The sequence below is a fragment of the Hippopotamus amphibius genome, chromosome 7 (genome assembly GCF_030028045.1).
Source record: "Hippopotamus amphibius kiboko isolate mHipAmp2 chromosome 7, mHipAmp2.hap2, whole genome shotgun sequence".
Lineage (NCBI taxonomy): Eukaryota > Metazoa > Chordata > Mammalia > Artiodactyla > Hippopotamidae > Hippopotamus > Hippopotamus amphibius.
In genome coordinates this window covers 3,590,274-3,609,870 of record NC_080192.1, presented here as the reverse complement: position 1 = coordinate 3,609,870, position 19,597 = coordinate 3,590,274, and the positions used below count along the sequence as shown (strand labels likewise).

At 46.2% G+C, this 19,597-nt stretch overlaps 1 protein-coding gene across 7 annotated transcripts in view; it reads left to right on the top strand.

Moving 5' to 3' along the window:
• PPARA (peroxisome proliferator activated receptor alpha) overlaps positions 1-19,597 on the top strand; it is a 70,537-nt gene that overhangs the window by 30,728 nt on the left and 20,212 nt on the right. For all 7 annotated transcript variants that reach the window (XR_009054808.1, XM_057742964.1, XM_057742967.1 and 4 more), the window contains exon 3: positions 15,714-15,963. Coding sequence is in view for 6 of the 7 variants with exons in the window: in XM_057742964.1 (XP_057598947.1) it covers positions 15,753-15,963 (211 nt within the window). In the remaining variant the exon portion in view is untranslated. The remainder of the gene's footprint in view (positions 1-15,713; positions 15,964-19,597) is intronic.

Below are 19,597 nucleotides of genomic sequence, written 5' to 3'. Positions count from 1 at the left end.
GATGTTAAAAAGATAAGTAGATATAACAAAATACACAAATTGAACTTCTGCACTGAAATCTACAGTGTCTGAGATTAAAAATACACTGGACAGGATTAACAGCAGATTAGATATTGCAGAAGAAAAGGTTAGTGAACTTGAAGGCGTGGCAATAAAATGACAGACACAGAAAAAATTTCTTTAAAAATGAAAAGAACATCAGTGAACTATTGAACAACAGCAGCCTAATATATATATATATAATTGGAGACCCTGGGGAAAAAGTGGGGCACAGAAAAAATATTTGAAGAAATAATGGGGTCAATTCATTGGGAAGATTTGACAATTCTAAAAGTTTATGCATCTAATAACAGAGCTTTAAAATACATGAAGCAAAAACTGATAGAACGGCAAGGAGAAACAGACAAAGTTATAGTCAGAGATAATTTATTAAACAAATATACAGAATATCAACAAGGATATGGAAGATTTGAACCTTATCAACCCATTTGATCAAATTGACTTTTTTAATAAATTTATTTATTTATTTATTTATTTATTGTCTGCATTGGGTCTTCGTTGCTGCGCATGGGCTTTCTCTAGTTGCTGCTAGCGGGGGCTGCACTTCATTGTAGTGCTCAGGCTCCTCATTGCAGTTGCTTCTCTTGTTGTGGAGCTCGGGCTCTAGGCATGTGGGCTTCAGTAGTTGTGGCACACAGGCTCAATAGTTGTGGCACACGGGCTTAGTTGCTCCGCAGCATGTGGGATCTTCCTGGAGCGGGGTTCAAACCTGTGTCTCCTGCATTGGCAGACAGATTCTTAACCACTGCGCCACCTAGAAAGTCTCCAAATTGACGTTTTTATATAGAACAACCTACCCAATAACAGCAGAATATACATTATTTTCAAGGGCATACAGAACACTTACCAGGGTACATTGTATTCTGGGCCATAAAACAAATCTCCATAAACTTTAAGAAGGTTCAAGTCAGATAAAGTAGAGTATCTGACACACTGGAATTAAATTAAAAATTGCTAACATAAACATGAGTGACAAATCACCAAATATTTGCAGACTAAATTACACACTTCCAAATAAGACACGTGTGAAAAAAAGAAATCAAAGAAGAAATTAGAAAGTATTTTGAACTGAATGAAAATAAAAGCAACGTATTGAAATTTGTGGAGTCTGTTGTAGCAGTACTTCGATGGAAATTTATAATACTAAACACCTATATTAGAAAAGAAGAAAGGACCCAAATCAATGACCTTAAGAAACTAGAAAGAGAAGAGCAAATTAAACCCAATGTAAGCAGAAAAAAGGAAATAATAAAGATCAGGGTGAAATTGATCAATAGGAAACCAAACACAACAGAGTAAATCAAGAAACACAAAGCTGGTTCTTTGAGAGGATAAATAATATTGATAAATCTCTAGCCTAGCCTATTCAGAAAAAGAAGAAAAGACACAAATTATTATCTGCAATGAGAGAGGTGTCATCACTACAGATCAAAAGGATAACAAGAAAATATTATGAACTTGATGTCAATAAGTTTGACAGCTCAGATAAAAAAGACAAATTACTTGAAATACACATATTTCCAAAACTGAACTCAAGAAGGAATAGATCATCTATTTAGCCCTTCATCTATTAAATAAATAGAATTTGTAGTTAAAAACCTTTCCACAAAGAAACCTCAGGCTTAGATGGTTTCACTGGTAGATTCTACCAAATATCTAAAGAATAAATAATACCATTCTATACAAAATCTTCCAAGAAACTGAAGAGGTAGGAGTATTTTGCAATTCATTCTAGGAGGCTAGCATTAATCTGATACCAAAACTAGTCAAAGGCATTACAAGTAAAGAAAACTAAAGACCAATATTCCTTTTGGACATAGATGCAAAAATTCTAATTTACAGTTTGGGACACTGAATCAATGACGTATAAAAAGAATGTTATATCATAGCCAAATGGGTTCAGCCCAGGAATGTCAGGGTAGTTTAACAGTAAAAAATTAGTGTAATTCACCAAATTAACAGAATGAAAAAGAAAAACTATACATTCATTTCAATCGATATAGAAGCATTTGATAAAATTCCATATTTGCTACTAACAGAAAGCACTGTTTTTAAGAAGGTACAAAGGCAGTTCAATGGAGAAAGGACAATCTTTTCAACAAATGGTGCCAGCACAGTTGGTTTTCCACATGCCCAAAACGAACTTTGATCCATTCCTCACACCATATACAAAAATTAACTCAAAATAGATCATAGGTCTAAATGTAAAATCTAAAACTATAAAACTTCTAGAAGAAAACACAGGAAAAAAATCATTGTGACCTTGGGTTAGGCAATGATTTCATAGATATGACACCAATAGCACAATCCATAAAGAAAAAAACTGATGAATTGGACTTCATCAAAATGAAAACTTTTGCTCTTCAAAAGATAGTTTGGGGAAAATGAAAACACATATTACAGACCGAGAAGAAATCTTTGTAAAGCATAAACCTGATAAAAGACTTATAACCAGAATACAGAAAAAAAAACAACTTTGAAAATTCACCTGTAAGAAAATAACCCAGTTTTTAAATGGGCGAGAGATTTGAACTGACACATCACCAGAGAAGATATGTGGATAGCCAATAAGTATGAGAAAAATGTACAACATCATTAGTCACCAGGGAAATGCAAATTAAACCCACAATCCCCATACTAGTGTTTCACAGCTTTCACAGCGGCGATATGGCACTATTATACACCCATTAGAATGGCTAAAATTAAAAGGAGTGACCACACCAAACTGTTGGCCATATCATGGAGGAACTGGACCTCTCATACACTGCTGGTAGAGATGGAAAACAATGTAGACCCTTCGGAAAACAGGTTGGCAATTTCTCAAAAAGTTAAACACCTACCATTGAATCCAACAATCCCACGCCCAGGTATTTAGCCAAGAGAAAAGAAAGCATCTGTCCATTCAGAGATGGGTACATGAATGTCTGTAGCCGCTTTATTTGTAATAACCCAAACTTGGAAACAATGCAAATGTCCATCACAGGAGACTGGAATGTCACTTTGCAACAAAGAGGAAAGAAGATGCATGTGTACAGCTACACGGATGAATCTCAAACAAGCATGCTGAGTGAAAGTGGCCAGACATAAGGCGTGTACACTGTATGATGCTATTTATGTGGAACTCTAGAAAATGCGGATAACGAGCAGTGACAGAAAGCAGATCAGTAGGGTGGGAGCCTAGAGTGGCATGAGGGTGAGATTACAGATGCGCAGGAGGAAACTTTGGGGTAATGGATATTTTCACTGTCTTGGTGGTGATGAGGGTTTCACAGGTGTATACCTATGTCAAAACTTGTCAAACTGTTTACTTTAAACACGTGCAGTTTATTGTATGCCAGTTACACATCAATAAAGCCAATTTAAAAAACCAAAACAAAACAGTTTGCTCATAATTGGCACTAGAACTGTAGGCTTGACCCCAAGGTCACTGTCTAAGACTCAAGTGGCCCAACATGAAGACACTTAGAAAAATGACTCCATTAGAGGAGTCTCCACTAAATATGCAAACATTTAGCAGCACGAGTACTGGGAATTCCATTAATCCTGCACGTTTCATTTTGCCATCACTTCAAACCTCTAATCTTTACTTTATAAACAAATTAGAACAATGCTGGTTTTTTTTCCTTCATCTCTAAACTTTACTAGAGACTCTAGCTAAGAATCAGATTCCTCCATCGGAGTGTCTGCTCTTGACACAGATAAACTGGGGTGGCAAGACAATTTGCAGGTAGTTCAGAAACTGGATGGTCAAGTCTCTAAATCATAGTAGTTGAACTGAAAGCTGTGAAGCATCAGCACTGGGAGATGAGACACCGTAAACTATACCGAGGATTATAGCATGGTGGTGTAGGAGCAGAAACTAGAGGCTGGCTGTCTGGGTTCAAACCCCAGCTCCGCTGGTTCTGTGACCTTGGGTCCATGATCGTAACCTCTCTGTGCCTCAGTTACCTTATCTGTAAAGTAAGCATGTTAACAGTGCCTTCCTTGTGGGGCTGTTGAAGGATGAAGTGAGTTAATACGTGCTCGGCACGTCATGAGGACTCAAGAAGGGTTAGCCTCCAGCCTCCACAGGAGCAGAATCTCTGATTTAGAGCAGTATTGTGTCTCAGCGGTGGCCAGTGACGATGCGTCCTAAAGTTGACCCACAAAGGCCTGTAAAACCATAACAATACGATGCAGATGAAACCTGAGCAACTTTCAACCTCCACTGCAAGTTCGATGTCTAGAAGAGGAGCTTGAGTTGAATCCCATTTAAAAAAACCACATTCGCCCATCACCATTACCCCCAAGACAAGTACCAGGTATTACGGGACGGAGGAATTCCAGAGTCTCAGAGAGAGACACAGTTACCACACTAAAAGAATAAACAGGCGCTTTCCTGCCTTCCCACCTGATGGCTGGTCTGCCTGGACATTGAGCAACGTGTGGGAGTCACTTGCCTTCTCCATTGTAGAGGTGTCTGTAAAGGTGAGAAATCCAAGAGCATTCTGATGCTGTTTTCCATGGGGCGTGAGCTCCCCCCTCTGAAAGCTTGTAAGGCCTGGTGGGCTCTCTTTGTCCCGGTATGGTCTGGCATTTCCCAGTGGCCTGCCTTGAGCTGGGTCTGCATTCACCCATTCTGTTGGGAACCTGGAAATTCACAGCCTTCATTTCCGAGACTTGTTCTTGAATTCACTCGTGGATAACGTCCTCTGTCCAGTCTCCTCACCTCCCTCCCTCCCAGACACCTTCATTTGGATGCGTCTCGCCTCCTGGACTGGTCCTCTCACCTTCTCCTCTGTCTTCTCCCATTTCCATCTCTGTCTTTTCACTTTTCTTTCTGGGAGATTACGGCCTTTATCCTCTGACCCTTCTATTAAGTTTGGGATCATGTTTTTACTTCCCAAGAGAGTTTTTGTTCTCTGAGTGTTCCTTTTTATGCCATCCTCTGCTTTTCATGAGTGCAGGGTCTCACCTCTCTGAGGACATTCGTCGTGTTTCCCCTGGCTAGTAGGTTTCTTCCTCCTGCTTATTGCTTCCTCCGAGCTGTTTTTTCTGTGTTTGTTGCTTGGTTGACTGTCTTTATTTCATGGAAAAGGCCTTCCTCAGAAGCCTGGTGTTTGGGGGGAGTTGTGTAGTTTTCTTTAAAAATGAGGAACTAAAAAGCTGATTGAGGCTGTGGGCAGGGGTAGGGAGGCTCACTTTAGACATCCTTGTGGAGGTGAGGCGGGGACAAGGAGTGGGCTCCTGATGTGCTGACTGTTGCTGTCTGTAAGTCTCCCTTCTTAAGTGGAAGATATTCCCAGAGAAGATATTTCAATCCCGTGCTTGGGGTTGAGGGGGAGGGAGGGAGACTTGGAGCCCCTGGGCTTCCAGGCGGAAGAGGAGAAGCAGACTGGGGTGTCAGCCATCCCCCGTGCCTGCCGACCCCCCCGTTCACATCCCTGCAGGCGTGGCGAGTTGCCATGGAGACGGATGGGGGAGAAGATCTAGGACCACTGCTCAGAGCTTCTGCCCATCCTCCCGCTTTTGCCTCAGTTGTACCCCTGCCTGGGACCCCCAGTTCCCGAGTGCCCGGGATGAACCTCTCGGTTCCTGCTTTTCCCAGCGCTGGTTTCGCAGTCCCCCCTCCATCCTCCGCGTCCAGCTCCTTCCTGGCCTCCAGCTGCTCCGGCTGCTGTCTCCTCCTGCTCTTCTCTTCTTCCTGGATTGATCCCTTTTGGTTTTGTTTTCAGTCTTTTCCCTGTGGTTTCAGAGGGGATGCAGAAAAGAGTGAAATGAAGCACATATGACACCACTTCATCTCGAGGTCTGCGTCTCTTTTGATAGATGGCAAATGGAGGCTTAGGGACCTTGTGAATTAGCTCAAATGTCTCATAACTCACACGCAGCAGTGGCAGTTTTGATGACTTCAGAACCCACACTTCCTAATCATTGGGCCAAGATTAAACTCTGAATTAAAAACAGAAGATTTGCAAAGCTGAGCTCCTGTTTAATTTTTGAGTGAAGTGATCGGGTTTCTCTCTCGAAACTCTGCAATCTCTCCTTCTACAGTTCTCCGTGCCACCTTGTATTCTGTCTTCTGGAGTGATTATTGGTGAAATGTTTCATCTTCCGCCGTCCCCTGATCACTTTGGAACTCCTTAAGGATGAGCTATGTCCTAGTCAGCCATCTCCCCAAAATGCCCGTCATAGGCCGCTCGCGGACCGATAAAACTGAAGAGAAACTGTTGCTTGGTGACTATGGAAATAAAATTATGATATTATATGTCAGTTGTCTAAATAGAACTGCTGAAGAGAAGTGTTTTTTTTCCAATCTCCTTATCCTTATGGAAGAGGATGAAGCCAGTGAAAACATTGTATTAATATCCCAGATTTTGGCTTTTTTCTTACTTTTTGTCTCATTTGCTGTAGAGCAAAACAGAGACACAGAATGAGCACATTCACGGTTCAGCCAAGTAGGAGAAGCAGGAGACAGAAAACTGCAGGCTTGCCACACTGATTCTTTTCGTACCTTAGTATTATTTATGAAAATGTCCAAAAAATGGTTTTCACCTTGCAGAAAGCTGAACCATGTTGGTAAAGTTGTTACTCTGAGTGCTTTTATGGACGGGCTGATGCTACATTCCCAGACGCTTCTGTGGGCCGAGCAGGCCTGCAGAGCGTTGCTGGAGGGGCTTTTCTCTCTTAGAAAGTTCTGGTATTTACCACGTCTCATAGCATTATGAATAGAGTGGGAAGGATTTTATTTTGAGTTCCCTTGTTTCAGAATTCTGTGGTCGACCCTGTTCTGCTCTTCCACTGCTGCTTCTTGTCAGACTTGAAGAAGTAGAAGGATGCCCAGAACTTATCTGCTCTGGCAAAATACAATGCCATTGACCTCATCCAAAACGGAAGGGGAAAGTTAAAGGAGAAAGGTCTAGAAATGGACCCATCTCTGCCAGTTGCAGCAGCGTGGATGCACCTGGAGATTGTCGTATTAAGTGAAGTCAGTCAGACAGAAAAAGAGAAATGCCATATGCTAGCACTTATATATGGGATATAAAAAGTGATATCAATGGACTTATTTACAAAACAGAAACAGACTCACAGACATAGAAAACAAACTTACGGTCACCAAAGGGGATGGCTGGGGGAGGGATAAATTAGAAGCTTGGGATTAAACAGATACGCACTGTATATAAAATAGATAAACAACAAGGACCTACTGTGTAGCACAGAGAAGTATATTCAGTATCTTTTAATAACCTATACTGGGAAAGAATATGAAAAAGGATACATATATGTGTGTGTATATATATGTACGTATATGTATAACTGAATCACTTTGCTGTACACCTGAAACTAACACAACATTGTATATTAACTATACTTCGATGTTTAAAAAATGGTTAAAAAAGAAAAATAGACACATCTCTTTTGTGATTTATATTATTTTCTGATTGCCTCTTGACTTTATTTTTCATTTTTATTGGAGTATAATTGCTTTACAATGTTGTGTTAGTTTCTGCTGTACAACAAAGGGAATCAGCTGCCTTTATACATATATCCCCTCCCTCTGGAGCCTCCCTCCCACCCTCCCCATCCCACCCCTCTAGGTCATCACCAGGCATCCAGCTGATCTCCCTGTGCTCTGCAGCAGCTTCCCAGTAGCTCTCTAAAAAATAGACACACCTCATTCTCAACTTCCTGAAATCATAAAACCAAAACTAAGCTCCAGGATACAGAGTTACACCAGAAGTAATTATCTTTCTACTTGGTTACTCTTGGTTTTGAGCAAATTTAGACGTGCGTTGAGCTGGCCCCTAGAAGTTAAGATAAAGGGAGAGGGACTTTTGTCTTTCCCTTAAAACTAACATTGCACCTTGGCTGACTCTCGCACGGCGGGACTGGCAGAAATACCTGCAGAGGCCGCACGCCATCCGTCGGCCTTGAGTAATCAGCTTCCTGCGGTCTCTTTTTGTTTCCGTCCCATGAAGTCCTTCATAGGAATCAGACATTTGTTCTTGGCACTTGCAGAATCTAATACAAATGTTATCTCCTTTTCCTGTCCCTTTGTGGTTCAGCTCAGTGCATCCAAGGGGTATTCTGTGCCGGACACTTAACATAAGGCTTGCTCTTGCCTTTGGGAATACTGTAGTTTGAGGAAGACCTGCCAGGCAGGAGGCAGGGCGTGATGAAAGGATAAAGGCAGGAGTGGAGCAGGGGGAACAGGGTTTCCCGGTAAGGAAGGCGGAAGGGGAGCTGCCACCAGCCCGTCCCTCCGCAAATGCTTGGAACACACGTGCAGTGAGCACGTGGATGTTATTCACCTGATTCACAGTTGTTGAAGTACCCAAGGTCTCCCAGAGCACTGCCCTCGCCCCCGAGGCTGGGACTTCATCCGCCTACCTAGATGCTGCTGCTGCTGAGAACCTTAGGTAGAGGCTCGTGTCATCATCAGAACTTCCCAGAAGGGGAGATGACATGTCCAGAGGCCGCGCCTGTGTGTCCCTCAGACACCGTCACCTGCAGTTCACAGCTGAATTCATAACCTTTCTTCCTTCCACAACTCTTTGCACCCTGGGAACCCGCTCTTCTTTTTACATTCTGGATTTTGTGGACCTCACCCCCCCCCCCCCTCGCCAGAGAGGAGGTGTATCCTAGGCTCTGCCCCTGTTCCCTGCTCCATGCCCTGCCAGCTGTCCAGGGTAGCTCTTCGTCCTCTTCCCATCCTCCTGACTCCCCATACCGGCTCCCATCACCACTGAAGGGGTCGGTTACCAGAGGCTCCTGAGGAGTCTTGCTGCTTCTTGCCCTGTCTGCTTTAAATCTGCATTCCACTCTGCCGCCAGAACACCACTGAAGCAGCTCTCACCCCATCACTCGCCTGCCCGGCATCCCCCCGTGACTCCTTACTATGCAGGCAGGGTCCACACTCTGTGAGCAGTGATGCACCTGATTGCACTGCCGGCCTCCACCCCTGCCCTGCCCCGCCCCCCCCCCCCCCCCCCCCGCCCGCAGGCTCCTCTCCCCACCCCCTCCTCCACGCTGCATCAAACATGGTCCCAGGGGTGTTACTGAGCCCACACTCTCTCTGCTCGCCACACGACGGGCCAATAAATTGGAGACGAGGTGTTGAGGCAAGGAATACAACTTTATTCAGAAAGCAGCAGACCAAGAAGATGGCAGACTCGTGTCTCAAAAGGACCATCTTATCAGGGTTTGGATGCCAGTTTCTTTTATAGCACAGAGAGTGGGAGGAGATGAGGAAGTAAAGTAAAAAGGCCATAAGTTTTGCAAATGTCCCCTGGAATGGCCAGGCTCAGGGAGGGGATGTGTTAATTTCTTGTTTCTTGCAGCCATCCACAGGTGGACAGGGTCCAGATGCTTCCCTGAACAAAGGCACTTTGGTTTAACATTCAGGCAGAGGGGCAGGGTTCCCCGAGGCAGGCCATTGTGTACAGACAGTATCCTTTTAGTGAACAAAAGCAACGGGAAGCAAAGGTTAAAGTAAAAGAAACAGATCCAACGTGGAGTCAGATTTGGCTCTTACCTGTTACAGGGTCTCTGAGGCTCTCCCCCTTGGAGGTAGGGTTCATTTCTCCACCCCTTGGATCTGAGCTCGCCCTGTGACACGCTTTGACCCGCAGAGCGTGGCAGAAGTGTAGCATTTACGAGCGAGGTCTCGAAGTCTCTACACTCACTGTTGGAACACGAAGGCACCCGCAGAAGCCTGGGCTGGCCTCCGTGGGATGGAAGACCACGTGGTGAGAAGGGCCGGGCCACAGCGAGCACCCACCTCCACCAACCCTCCAGCCATGGCTGCCACCTGACCACAGAAGACCCGGCCAGGCCGGCCCAGCCCGAGTTGCTGAGCCACAGAACTGTGAGCAGATAAAGTGGTTGCAGTTCACGCCTCTGTGCTTTGGGGTTATTCGTTGTGTCGCGACACAAGGCTGACCCAGCCTCTCAAAGTGGGTTACCCACACCTTCTCAGCTACTCAGTGATGTTTCCGGTCATCTCTGCAGGTGGGCTGTGCCTTTTTCTTAGAAATGCCCCTTATGCCCCCCCCCCCCCTTTCTTTTTGCTGCTGCATTTCTTTCTGATCACCTTTTAGGATTCAGCTTGGGTGTCCCCTCCTCTGTGAAGCCTCCCCAACCCCCAGGATGTCTCGTTACAGCACTGGTCACACAGCCTCTGCAATCACTTGTTTCTTTCTCTCTCTCTCTTCACCTGCTGGCTGCACAGGGAGCTTCCTCCCCGAGCCTCTGCGTTTTCTCCTCTGTCAATGGGATGAGTGCTATCAATGCTGCCCCCGTGTTGGACCCATTCAAGAAAGCAGTGCAGTAACTGTTACTGAGGGTCTGGCTCCGGGGAGCTCCGAGCACTTGCCTCGTCTCCCTCCCTGCCCTGTTCCCGGCTCCCTCGCCCTCTGCGCTGGGGCTGTGGGTCCCCCCGGGTGTCTCCAGGGAGAAAGAGTCACCAGCTCAAAGGACTCACATGGTCCACGAGGTTCATAAAACATGGCCTCCCATCCCAACGGCGATCACCAGCTTGACTCTGAAAGCGAAGGCTCAGCCTTACGTCTGCCTGTCGCCTGTGTGATGTGTCTCTACTCAGACCCATCAGGCCGCCGCCTTGCCTGGAACACCAGCATTCGGTTCTGTAACCGTCAAGGCCCTTGGTCCTCCGTTGCTTCCCTATTGCCTGGCTGCTAAAAGCTCAGCATCAACCCCGTTGCTACTGGTTCTGTCTATATAGGGTCAAAGCTTTTGTGTGGTAAATGCGAATTTCATATCCATGGGCTTTTGCTGACTGTTAAAAAAAACTTTAATGGAAGTATAGTTGTGTTCATTTCTGCCGCACAGCACAGTGATTCAGTTATACACACATACATATTATTTTTCATATTCTTTCCCATTATGGTTTGTTACAGGATATCGAATGTAGTTCCCTGTGGTATACAGTAGGACCTGTTGTTTATTTATTCTATATAGAGTAGTTTGCATCTGCTCATCCCAAACTCCCACTCCATCCCTCTCCAACCCCCTTCCCCTTGGCAACCATTCTACAAGTCTGTTCTCTATGTCTGTGAGACTGTTTCTGTTTTGCAGATAAGTTCATTTGTGTCATATTCTAGATTCCATGTATAAGCGATGTCATAGGGTATCTGTCTTTCTCTGTCTGACTTACTTCACTTAGTACGATCATCTCTAGGTCCATCCATGCTGTTGCAAAAGGCATTATTTCATTCTTTCTTATGGCTGAGTCATATTCCATTGTATATATGTACCACATCTTCTTTATCCATTCCTGTGTCTGTGGACACTTAGGTTGTTTCCATGTCTTGGCTATTGTGAATAGCGTTGCTGTGAACACAGGGGTGCAGGTATCTTTTTGAACTAGAGTTTCATCTGGATATATGCCCAGGAGTGGGATTGCTGGATCATATGGCAACTCTATTTTTAGTTTTCTGAGCAACTTCCACACTGTTTTCCATACTGGCTGCATCCACTGACTTTTTTTTTTTAAGAACTTTTATTGAGATACAGTTAACATACAATAAACTGCATATATTTAGAGTGTACTATTTGGTATCCCAATCTCCCAATTCATTCCCCCCCAACCCCCCCCCCCCCCGCTTTCCCCACTTGGTGTCCATATGTTTGTTCTCTACATCTGTGTCTCTATTTCTGCCTTGCAAACCGGTTGATGTGTACCATTTTTCTATATTCCACATATATGTGTTAATATACGATATTTGTTTTTCTCTGACTCACTTCACTTTGTATGACAGTCTCTAGGTCCATCCATGTCTCTACAAATGTCCCAGTTTCATTGCTTTTTACAGCTGAGTAATAATCCATTGTATATATGTACCACATCTTTTTTGTCCATTCATCTGTTGATGGACATTTAGGTTGCTTCCATGTCCTGGCTGTTGTAAAGAATGGTGCCGTGAACATTGGAGTGCATGTGTCTTTTTGAATTATTATCCATTGACTTTTGATTCTTGTAATAAGCTTCTCAGCTCACTCAGATTCCATTGCAGCCGACATTAAAGTGTGTCCAAAGTTGCAGCTTTCCTGTAATTATTTTGGTATCACCGTCCACAGAAGTAAGATTATATTTAAGAATGAGAACTCCCTTTTCAGGAAGATGGGAAGGAGTTGGGGTGGAAGTGGCTGGAACTCATGCCATCACAGAGTGTGATCTTTGTGTAAAACTGGAGGGCATTTTCTTGGAAACAGTCAGGAATATTCTTTTTTGCACCTTTAAAGATAAAGGTGTAGAGGCTCACAACCACCCTTTGTCCCCCATTTTTGCATGCCAAATTCTTTTGATTACAAAATTTCACACCTTAGGCATTGTTGGGAAAGATCTAGAAAGCTCTAATTAAATCTCCCTGATGTGCAGACTGTTCATAATACGTTTGACTTAATTCAGTAAAATACATAGTCCTTCGTTTCCTTACCATTATTATATGCTGGTCCTTTTTCCTTCTGTTTTAAATGTGTTTCCTAGGCATTTTCTATACTTACTCATTAGTCATTATGCAGGGACTAATGATTAATCTATTTCAGTGAACTTCTGGCGCGAGGTCCAGGATTCCCCAGGAAGGGGTGGCGGGACTGTGCGTTCACCATGTCTTTGCTGCAACTCGGCTTCATCCCCTTTTCTCAGCACCCCTGCCCTCTCCCTCATTTCTCCCTGCAAGCAAACTGAGGCCTGTGTGAGTTCTACTCGAATCCTCTCCTGATGTCTTGCATCCTCGGCCACACTGGGAGCTGCTAAGAGATCGTTTGCTGTACCTCTTTTTCCCTCCAAAGCCCAGGGGACCTAGGATGGTGGGCACAATAACTGGCGCCTGGTTGCCCTTCTCGATGGGCCGTGTTCTGTGGATTTGAGAGGCAGGGACTTGCCGAGACCTTCCTGCTCCCCGAGCAGAGGTGGCGGCGGCGTAGGGAGAGCGGGTGCGGAACCTGCCAGGAACCACAGGCCAGCGGGGTGGGGCGTGTGCCCCGCGGCCTCAGCTTTACCTGGGGATGCGTCCAAAGGGCACTGTCCCTTATCTGCTCCGGGTGGAAGCAGGCAGGGCCAGGGTGTCCAGTGATCTGTGCAAAGGCCAGTCCACTGGCCAGAGGTCGCGGTGTTGCCTCACTCCCCAGGGCTCTCGTTTAGCTCTTCATAACAGGAACACCGGTATTTCTCTACCTGAACCTCAGGTATCCTTTAGAAGCAACTGAAAAGTAAAATGATAAGATCTCAGAACATTCCAACTCCCTGAATGTGATGACAGAGAGACTAACATCTCGTCAAACATCAGTTCCTTCTGTTCTGGATGCTCCTGGGCTGGAAGACAGAACATTTGCAGGAATAAGAGGCTGCTGTGCACATGCACTCTCCTTGCAGCGCTGAGAAGATGACGGGGCAGAGCAGGAGGTGGGCAGGGCCCAGCTGATAACACAGCCTCTGCCCGGCTACCGGATATTTATTAAAGTGAACTTTATGGTGAAGATAGTAAGTGAATGACTGCACTTTGGAACCTTTTGTTCATGGTGGAAAATATCTTAAGTAACACTTACCCCTTTATCTTACTTGCCATTTGAAGAAAGTCAGTTATAATGCAGGATAAAATATCATAGAAAAAATGCACAGATTCACAGCCTGATTTACACAAACAGATGATAAAGTCTTCTAAATCATATGGAAGTTTAATGGTTCTCTTTTCTTTTTCGTTGTGTTACTCTCCACTGTGATCATTTATTGTCAGAATTCCAGGCATGAGATGTGAATCTCACAAAAACGTGAACGGGAACCATTTTTCTTTTCTAAAGGAAACCAAACCATCCCTTCATCTTTGCACTTAAAGCAACTGTTTACTTTCATCCAGGCTGAAATGTGAAATGTTTTTACGCAAGTACATTCCACGCGTTTGCTTTGGCAGCCTGTCCTCACTCGGTCTGAAGAGCCCAGCCGTCTGTGCTCGTGGTGGGAGGGCAGTGCCTCGCACTGAGCCCTGGCTGTGGTTGGTGGCATGCACCTCCTCTGGTCCTGTCCGCGATGTGAGCCCTGGGCTTTCCTGTGACCATTTTAGAAGCCGTCACCTCGTCAGCCTTGTTGGCGAGGAGGGACCCGGCCGGGCTCGGGGATGGACGTGGGGTGGGGCCTGGGGAAGGCAAGGATGGGAGGGCAGTTCAGGCAGCGGGGCTGGGGCCTGGCGCAGAGACGGACAGCACAGGGAGGTCTGGCCCGGTGCCGCTGGTCACCATGGGGGTGGGGGCCGGTGACCTGGGCGAGATCCAGGGAGACATGTCACCAGGGCCCATGTCATGCTAGGAGACCGGGCACAAGTCTAAAGGTCACAGGAAGTGGTTTCAGAGATTTCAGCAAGAGCATGAAACCAACCAACATGGGAAGGACCGCTGCTTTGAGTTTGTACCTGAGCACGTGTGCGCCGCTGCTCTAACGACGGGCCGCAGACCAGGGCCCCTGAACGACAGACATTTATTTCTCACAGTCCCGGAGGCCTGAAGTCCAAGGTCAAAGTGTCGGCAGCTTTGGTTGCTCCGGAGGCCTCCTGCTGGGCGTGCAGGTGCCACCTTCCTGCTGTGTCCTCACGTGGTCGTCCCTCTGTGTGTGCCCCCCGGGGTCTCTCTTTGCGTGTCCAGATTTCCTCTTCTTATAAGGACACCAGCCGGGTTGGATCAGGGCCTCCTCTAAAGACCTCACTGGAATGGAATCAGCCCTTTATTACCTCTGATTGCAACTACATCCTGAGGTCCTGGGGCAAGGACTCCACGTTGGAATTCAGGGGGACACGTTGCAGCCCATACCAGAGCCCACGTGGAGAGCGTTCTGTGTGTGAGCTGAAACAGCTTAGCGCTGCTGGGGACTGACCTGTTGAGATTTTTTGACTCTGCGACCTATTTCTTATGGCTCAGTTGTCCTGTAGGAACACCCCCCCGACTCACGCCATGGATACTGCGCCCCGCGTGCACGCCCTGGGCTCCCATCTGAGCCAGACGGGCCTGCCTGTGCCGACAGGTACCTGCACGCTACCGACCTGGGAGCTCTGAACGTGCTGCTCCTTTTGCTGGGATGTCCTCCCCAAGATGTCTGTACAGCTCACTCCCTCGTTCCTGCAGGTGTCTGCGTCCCCAGCCAGCCGTGTAGAGCGGTGTCCCTCCCCACCCTCCTCCACGTCACCGTATCCCCATCCAACCTGCCTCCACCAGAAGGTGCGTTCGGGGACAGCAGGGACTTTGTGTGGTCCTCTGCCATTTCCGTCGACCTTGGACACACCGTGCGCGCTCGGCAGCGCATCCGTGACGCCCGGCCTGATTGGCTCTGGCTCCTGAGACGTGCTCTTGTGCAGGGATTTTCATTTTCTTGGGAGTTCCCTGGTGGTGTCATGGTTAGCATTTGGTGCTTTCACTGCAGAGGCCCAGTTGGAGCCTGGTTGAGGAACTGAGATCCCACAAGCTGTGTGGCCAAAATTTAAAAAAATAACCAAGATTTTCATTTTCTTAATGAGTTTGTCAAGAGTCAAGCAGAGGAAAGATGGCCAACGATGTTTCTTTTTACGTTTTGAGTTGAGGTGTGTCTTCGCTGATAAATGATGCTTTCATTAAAGGAGAACCAGTGTTCTTTTGTGTCCATCTCACTGATGGCTGCTCTCTCCTCCCAGGAGCTCGGAGACTGGCGGTGGGAGCAGCTCCATCCAGTCATGATGGTGGACACAGAGAGCCCGATCGGTCCCCTCTCCCCGCTTGAGGCTGATGATCTGGAAAGTCCACTCTCTGAAGAGTTCCTACAAGAAATGGGAACCATGCAAGAGATTTCTCAATCCATTGGTGAAGACAGTTCTGGAAGCTTTAGTTTCACAGAATACCAGTATTTAGGAAGTGGTCCGGGATCGGATGGCTCCATTGTTACTGGTAAGTGTGCTCTTTCCTAGAAAGCAGGGTTTAGAAATGTTTTTTTCCACAGAGAAAATTGTTCTCTTTGGAAAAGAAGTCACGCCTTTCTTCACTGAAATCTTTAAACGTGAGAAAGTATGACATGCAGTGCCACTGAGCCTTGAAACTTTTAAGGTGTGTCTTGTATTCGTAGTGGGCCTTCTTTTTAAAAGCTCTACATAAATCAAATAATGCTTGAAATTCAGCAGTCAGCTGCATTTTCTAAGTGCTGTGAGTTTATATTTCTTTAAAGCAGAGACTCCTATTGTAATAAAATCTCTCTCTCATCTGGAAATGTACATGAACCACCTCCCTACTCCCGGTAAGCTTTTATGTATAGAATGGATAAACAAGGTCCTACTGTATAGCACAGGGAACAATATTCAGTGTCCTATGATAAACCATAATGGAAAAGAATATTTTAAAAATGTATATGTGTATAACTGAGTCACTTTACTGTACAGCAGAAATTAACACAGCATTGTAAATCAACTATACTTCAATAAAAAATATTAAAACCAGGACTTCCCTGGCGGTCCAGTGGTTAAGACTCTGAGTTTCACTGCAGGGGGCACAGGTTTGATCCCTGGTGGAGGAACTAAGATCCCACGTGCCATGCAATGCGGCCAAAAAATAAAAAAATAGTAATACTAAATAAAATAAAGTACGTTACAAGAGACAAGGAAGGACACTACATAATGATCAAGGGATCCATCCAGTAAGAACATATCACAATGGTAAATATCTATGCCCCCAACACAGGAGCACCTCAATGCACAAGGCACATGCTAACAGCCGTAAAAGGGGACATCCACCGTAACACCGTCATAGTGGGGGATTTAACACCCCACTTACATCAATGGACAGACCATCCAGGCAGAAAAGTAATAAGGAAACACAAGCCTTCAAAGAAGCGGGTCTTGGTTGGGACCGGAGGCGCAGGGTTTGGACTGGCCCGGAGGGAGGTGTGTGTGTGGTTTTTGGCTCCGAGCTCGGACTGTGCGGGCTCCCTTGGGGAACTGAGAAGGTTCTCCCTGCAGCGTCTGGTGGAAGGTGTGTGTGTCCTTTCCCCTCCATGGCTCCCTTTGTGTCACGGTCTTGGTCTGGAGTGCACGTCCCCAACCTTCCTCTTGAGTGTTCCCACCCCAGGGAGACGATTTTAACGACTGTGCACTGACCTTGGTGACAGTGGGAAAAGGAGCATTTGCACTCTGGGGGCAGCCGAGGTCACTGATAAACCATGTGCGTGGAGAGAGTGGCTGAAAGTGCACTAGCTCGAAACCCAGCAAGCCCGCTGGGGACGGGCGCTGTTTAAAAGGGGACACGTACAGGGGTCTGCACTGTGGCGGTGTTTGCCCTGGGGTCTACACTGCAGTGTAATTTGTGACGGGGTGTGCACTATGGCAAAAGGAAAAATAGGGGGGGTAGGGCGCTTACAGAAAGTGACCACACTGAAGTACACTAGACACACATCCTTGACTTTGGGTCACTGGCGGTTGAGGTGGTGAGTGTGTGATGATCGATTTTTATTTCCCTCCAGTTCTCCCTACTGTGGGTGTTAATCCGTGTGGTGGTTTGGAATCATCTCATAATTCTTAAAATCTTGCTTTGTCTCCTTCCCAGGTTTTTCAATGTTATTGTTTCCAACTGATTTGAGAGACAGGATGATTTCTTATCTGTAAATTAGATTTCTCATCTTTGTATCTAATGGCTTCCTTGGGTGGTATTTCTAAATTATGTAAATTGCAGATATGGGAGGGCCGGCTGTAAAATGTATTCAGTTTAAACTTTACTCCTTGGAGATCAGACATGTGAGGCTGCTGGCTCAGCCAGTCTCTCTGTTCCACCCCGGCCCCCAGTTTTTCTTAGCAGCTTTATTGACATAAAAAACGTCACATATTTAAGGTGTACAATTGGATGGACACACACACATTTGTGAAACCATCAGCACAATCAGATACCAGACCCCTCACCCCCAAGCTCACTTGAGCCCTTCTGTAATCCCCCTCCCCTGCTCCCCAGGCCCCTCTCCCTCCCCAAGTAACCACTGGTCTGTTTTCCATCATTATCAGCCAGTTTGTATTTCCTCTAATTTTATATTAGTGGACTCACAAAGTATGTACTCTTTTTAGTCTGACTCCTTTCACTCAGCAAAAGTATTTTGAGATCCATCTGCGCTAGGACTGTGTGTCACCAGTCTGCTTTTAAAACACGCTGCCAGACTTCCTAGGTGGTGCAGTGGTAAAGAATCCGCCTGCCAATGCAGGGGACATGGGTTCGAGCCCTGCCCTGGGAAGATTCCACATGCCATGGAGCAGCTAAGCCCGGGTGCCACAACTATTGAGCCTGTGCTCTAGAGCCCGTGAGCCACAACTACTGAGCCCACGTGCTGCAACTATTAAAGCTCATGCACCTAGGGCCCGCGCTCCACAAGAGAAGCCACTACAATGAGAAGCCCACACACCACAATGAAGAGTAGCCCCCGCTCACAGCAACTAGAGAAAGCCCGTGTGCAGCAATGAAGACCCAATGCAGCCAATAAATAAATTAAAAAAAAAAAAAAAAAAAAGCGCTGCCTGCACGTGCCCCGGTTTGCTTATCCACGTTACTGATGCACGTCTAGTTGTTTCCGGGTTTCGGCTGCTACAGATAAAGCTGCTGGGATCATCCATGACACACCTCTGTGTGGACAGTGCTTTCGCTTCTCTTGGGTAAAGAGGAGTGGAATGGGTCATGCTTTTCTGCTCTGCAGGTTTTAAAATTTGCTATGAGGCGCCACACGCTGTGAACTCTGCTGATGGTGGATATTTCTGTATTTACATAGATATTTTTGAGTTTTATTCCGGAACGCAATGATGTTACCTGGAAAATGTTGATCCTTTCAGGTCCTGTGGTTAAGCTTTGTTAGATGCAACCAAAGCAGCATTGATTCTAGAGGTAATTTTTGCCCCCATTCGGAGGCAAAACCTTTTTGATTTTTTACCCAGTGCCCTGAGGATTCTGAGATTTCCCACCATGAGTGGTGGTCATGGGACTACCTCTTAGCTCTCAGTACTGTTCCCTCTCAGCACTTCCGGTTGCTACTGGAGTATCTTTTTTTTTTTTTTTTTTTTGGCCCCACCAAGCAGCTTGCAGGATCTCAGCTCCCCAACCAGGGATCGAACCCAGGCCCTTGGCAGTGAAAGCACAGGGAACTCCCCGGAGTGTCTTTTCTTTTAGGCTCTCTCAGCTGATGAAGCAGAGACATACGTGTGTACGCACTAACCCATGTGTGTACACACCTGTGAGTACCTCTGTACATAGCCGTCTGTCTCTGTGTTGAGGTAGACGTGAGCTCAGACAGCTGTCTGCGCCTCTAATCCACCACCATGCGGACCTTTCTAGCTTCTCCTCTTGCTCATCTGTGAGCTCACCCTCCGACAGTGAGAGACCTGGCCCCCGCCATCCATCCATCCTTCATTCGCCGTCATTAAATGAGCAGTTCGTTGTTCAGTTCCAGGGTCGTGGCAGCAGAACTGCTCACCCAAAGCCCTGTGGGAAACAACCTTATCAGCTGAGGACAGTGTCCAGGTGCAGTTCCTTTTGCCTTTGGTCTCCAGACTCCACTCATTTC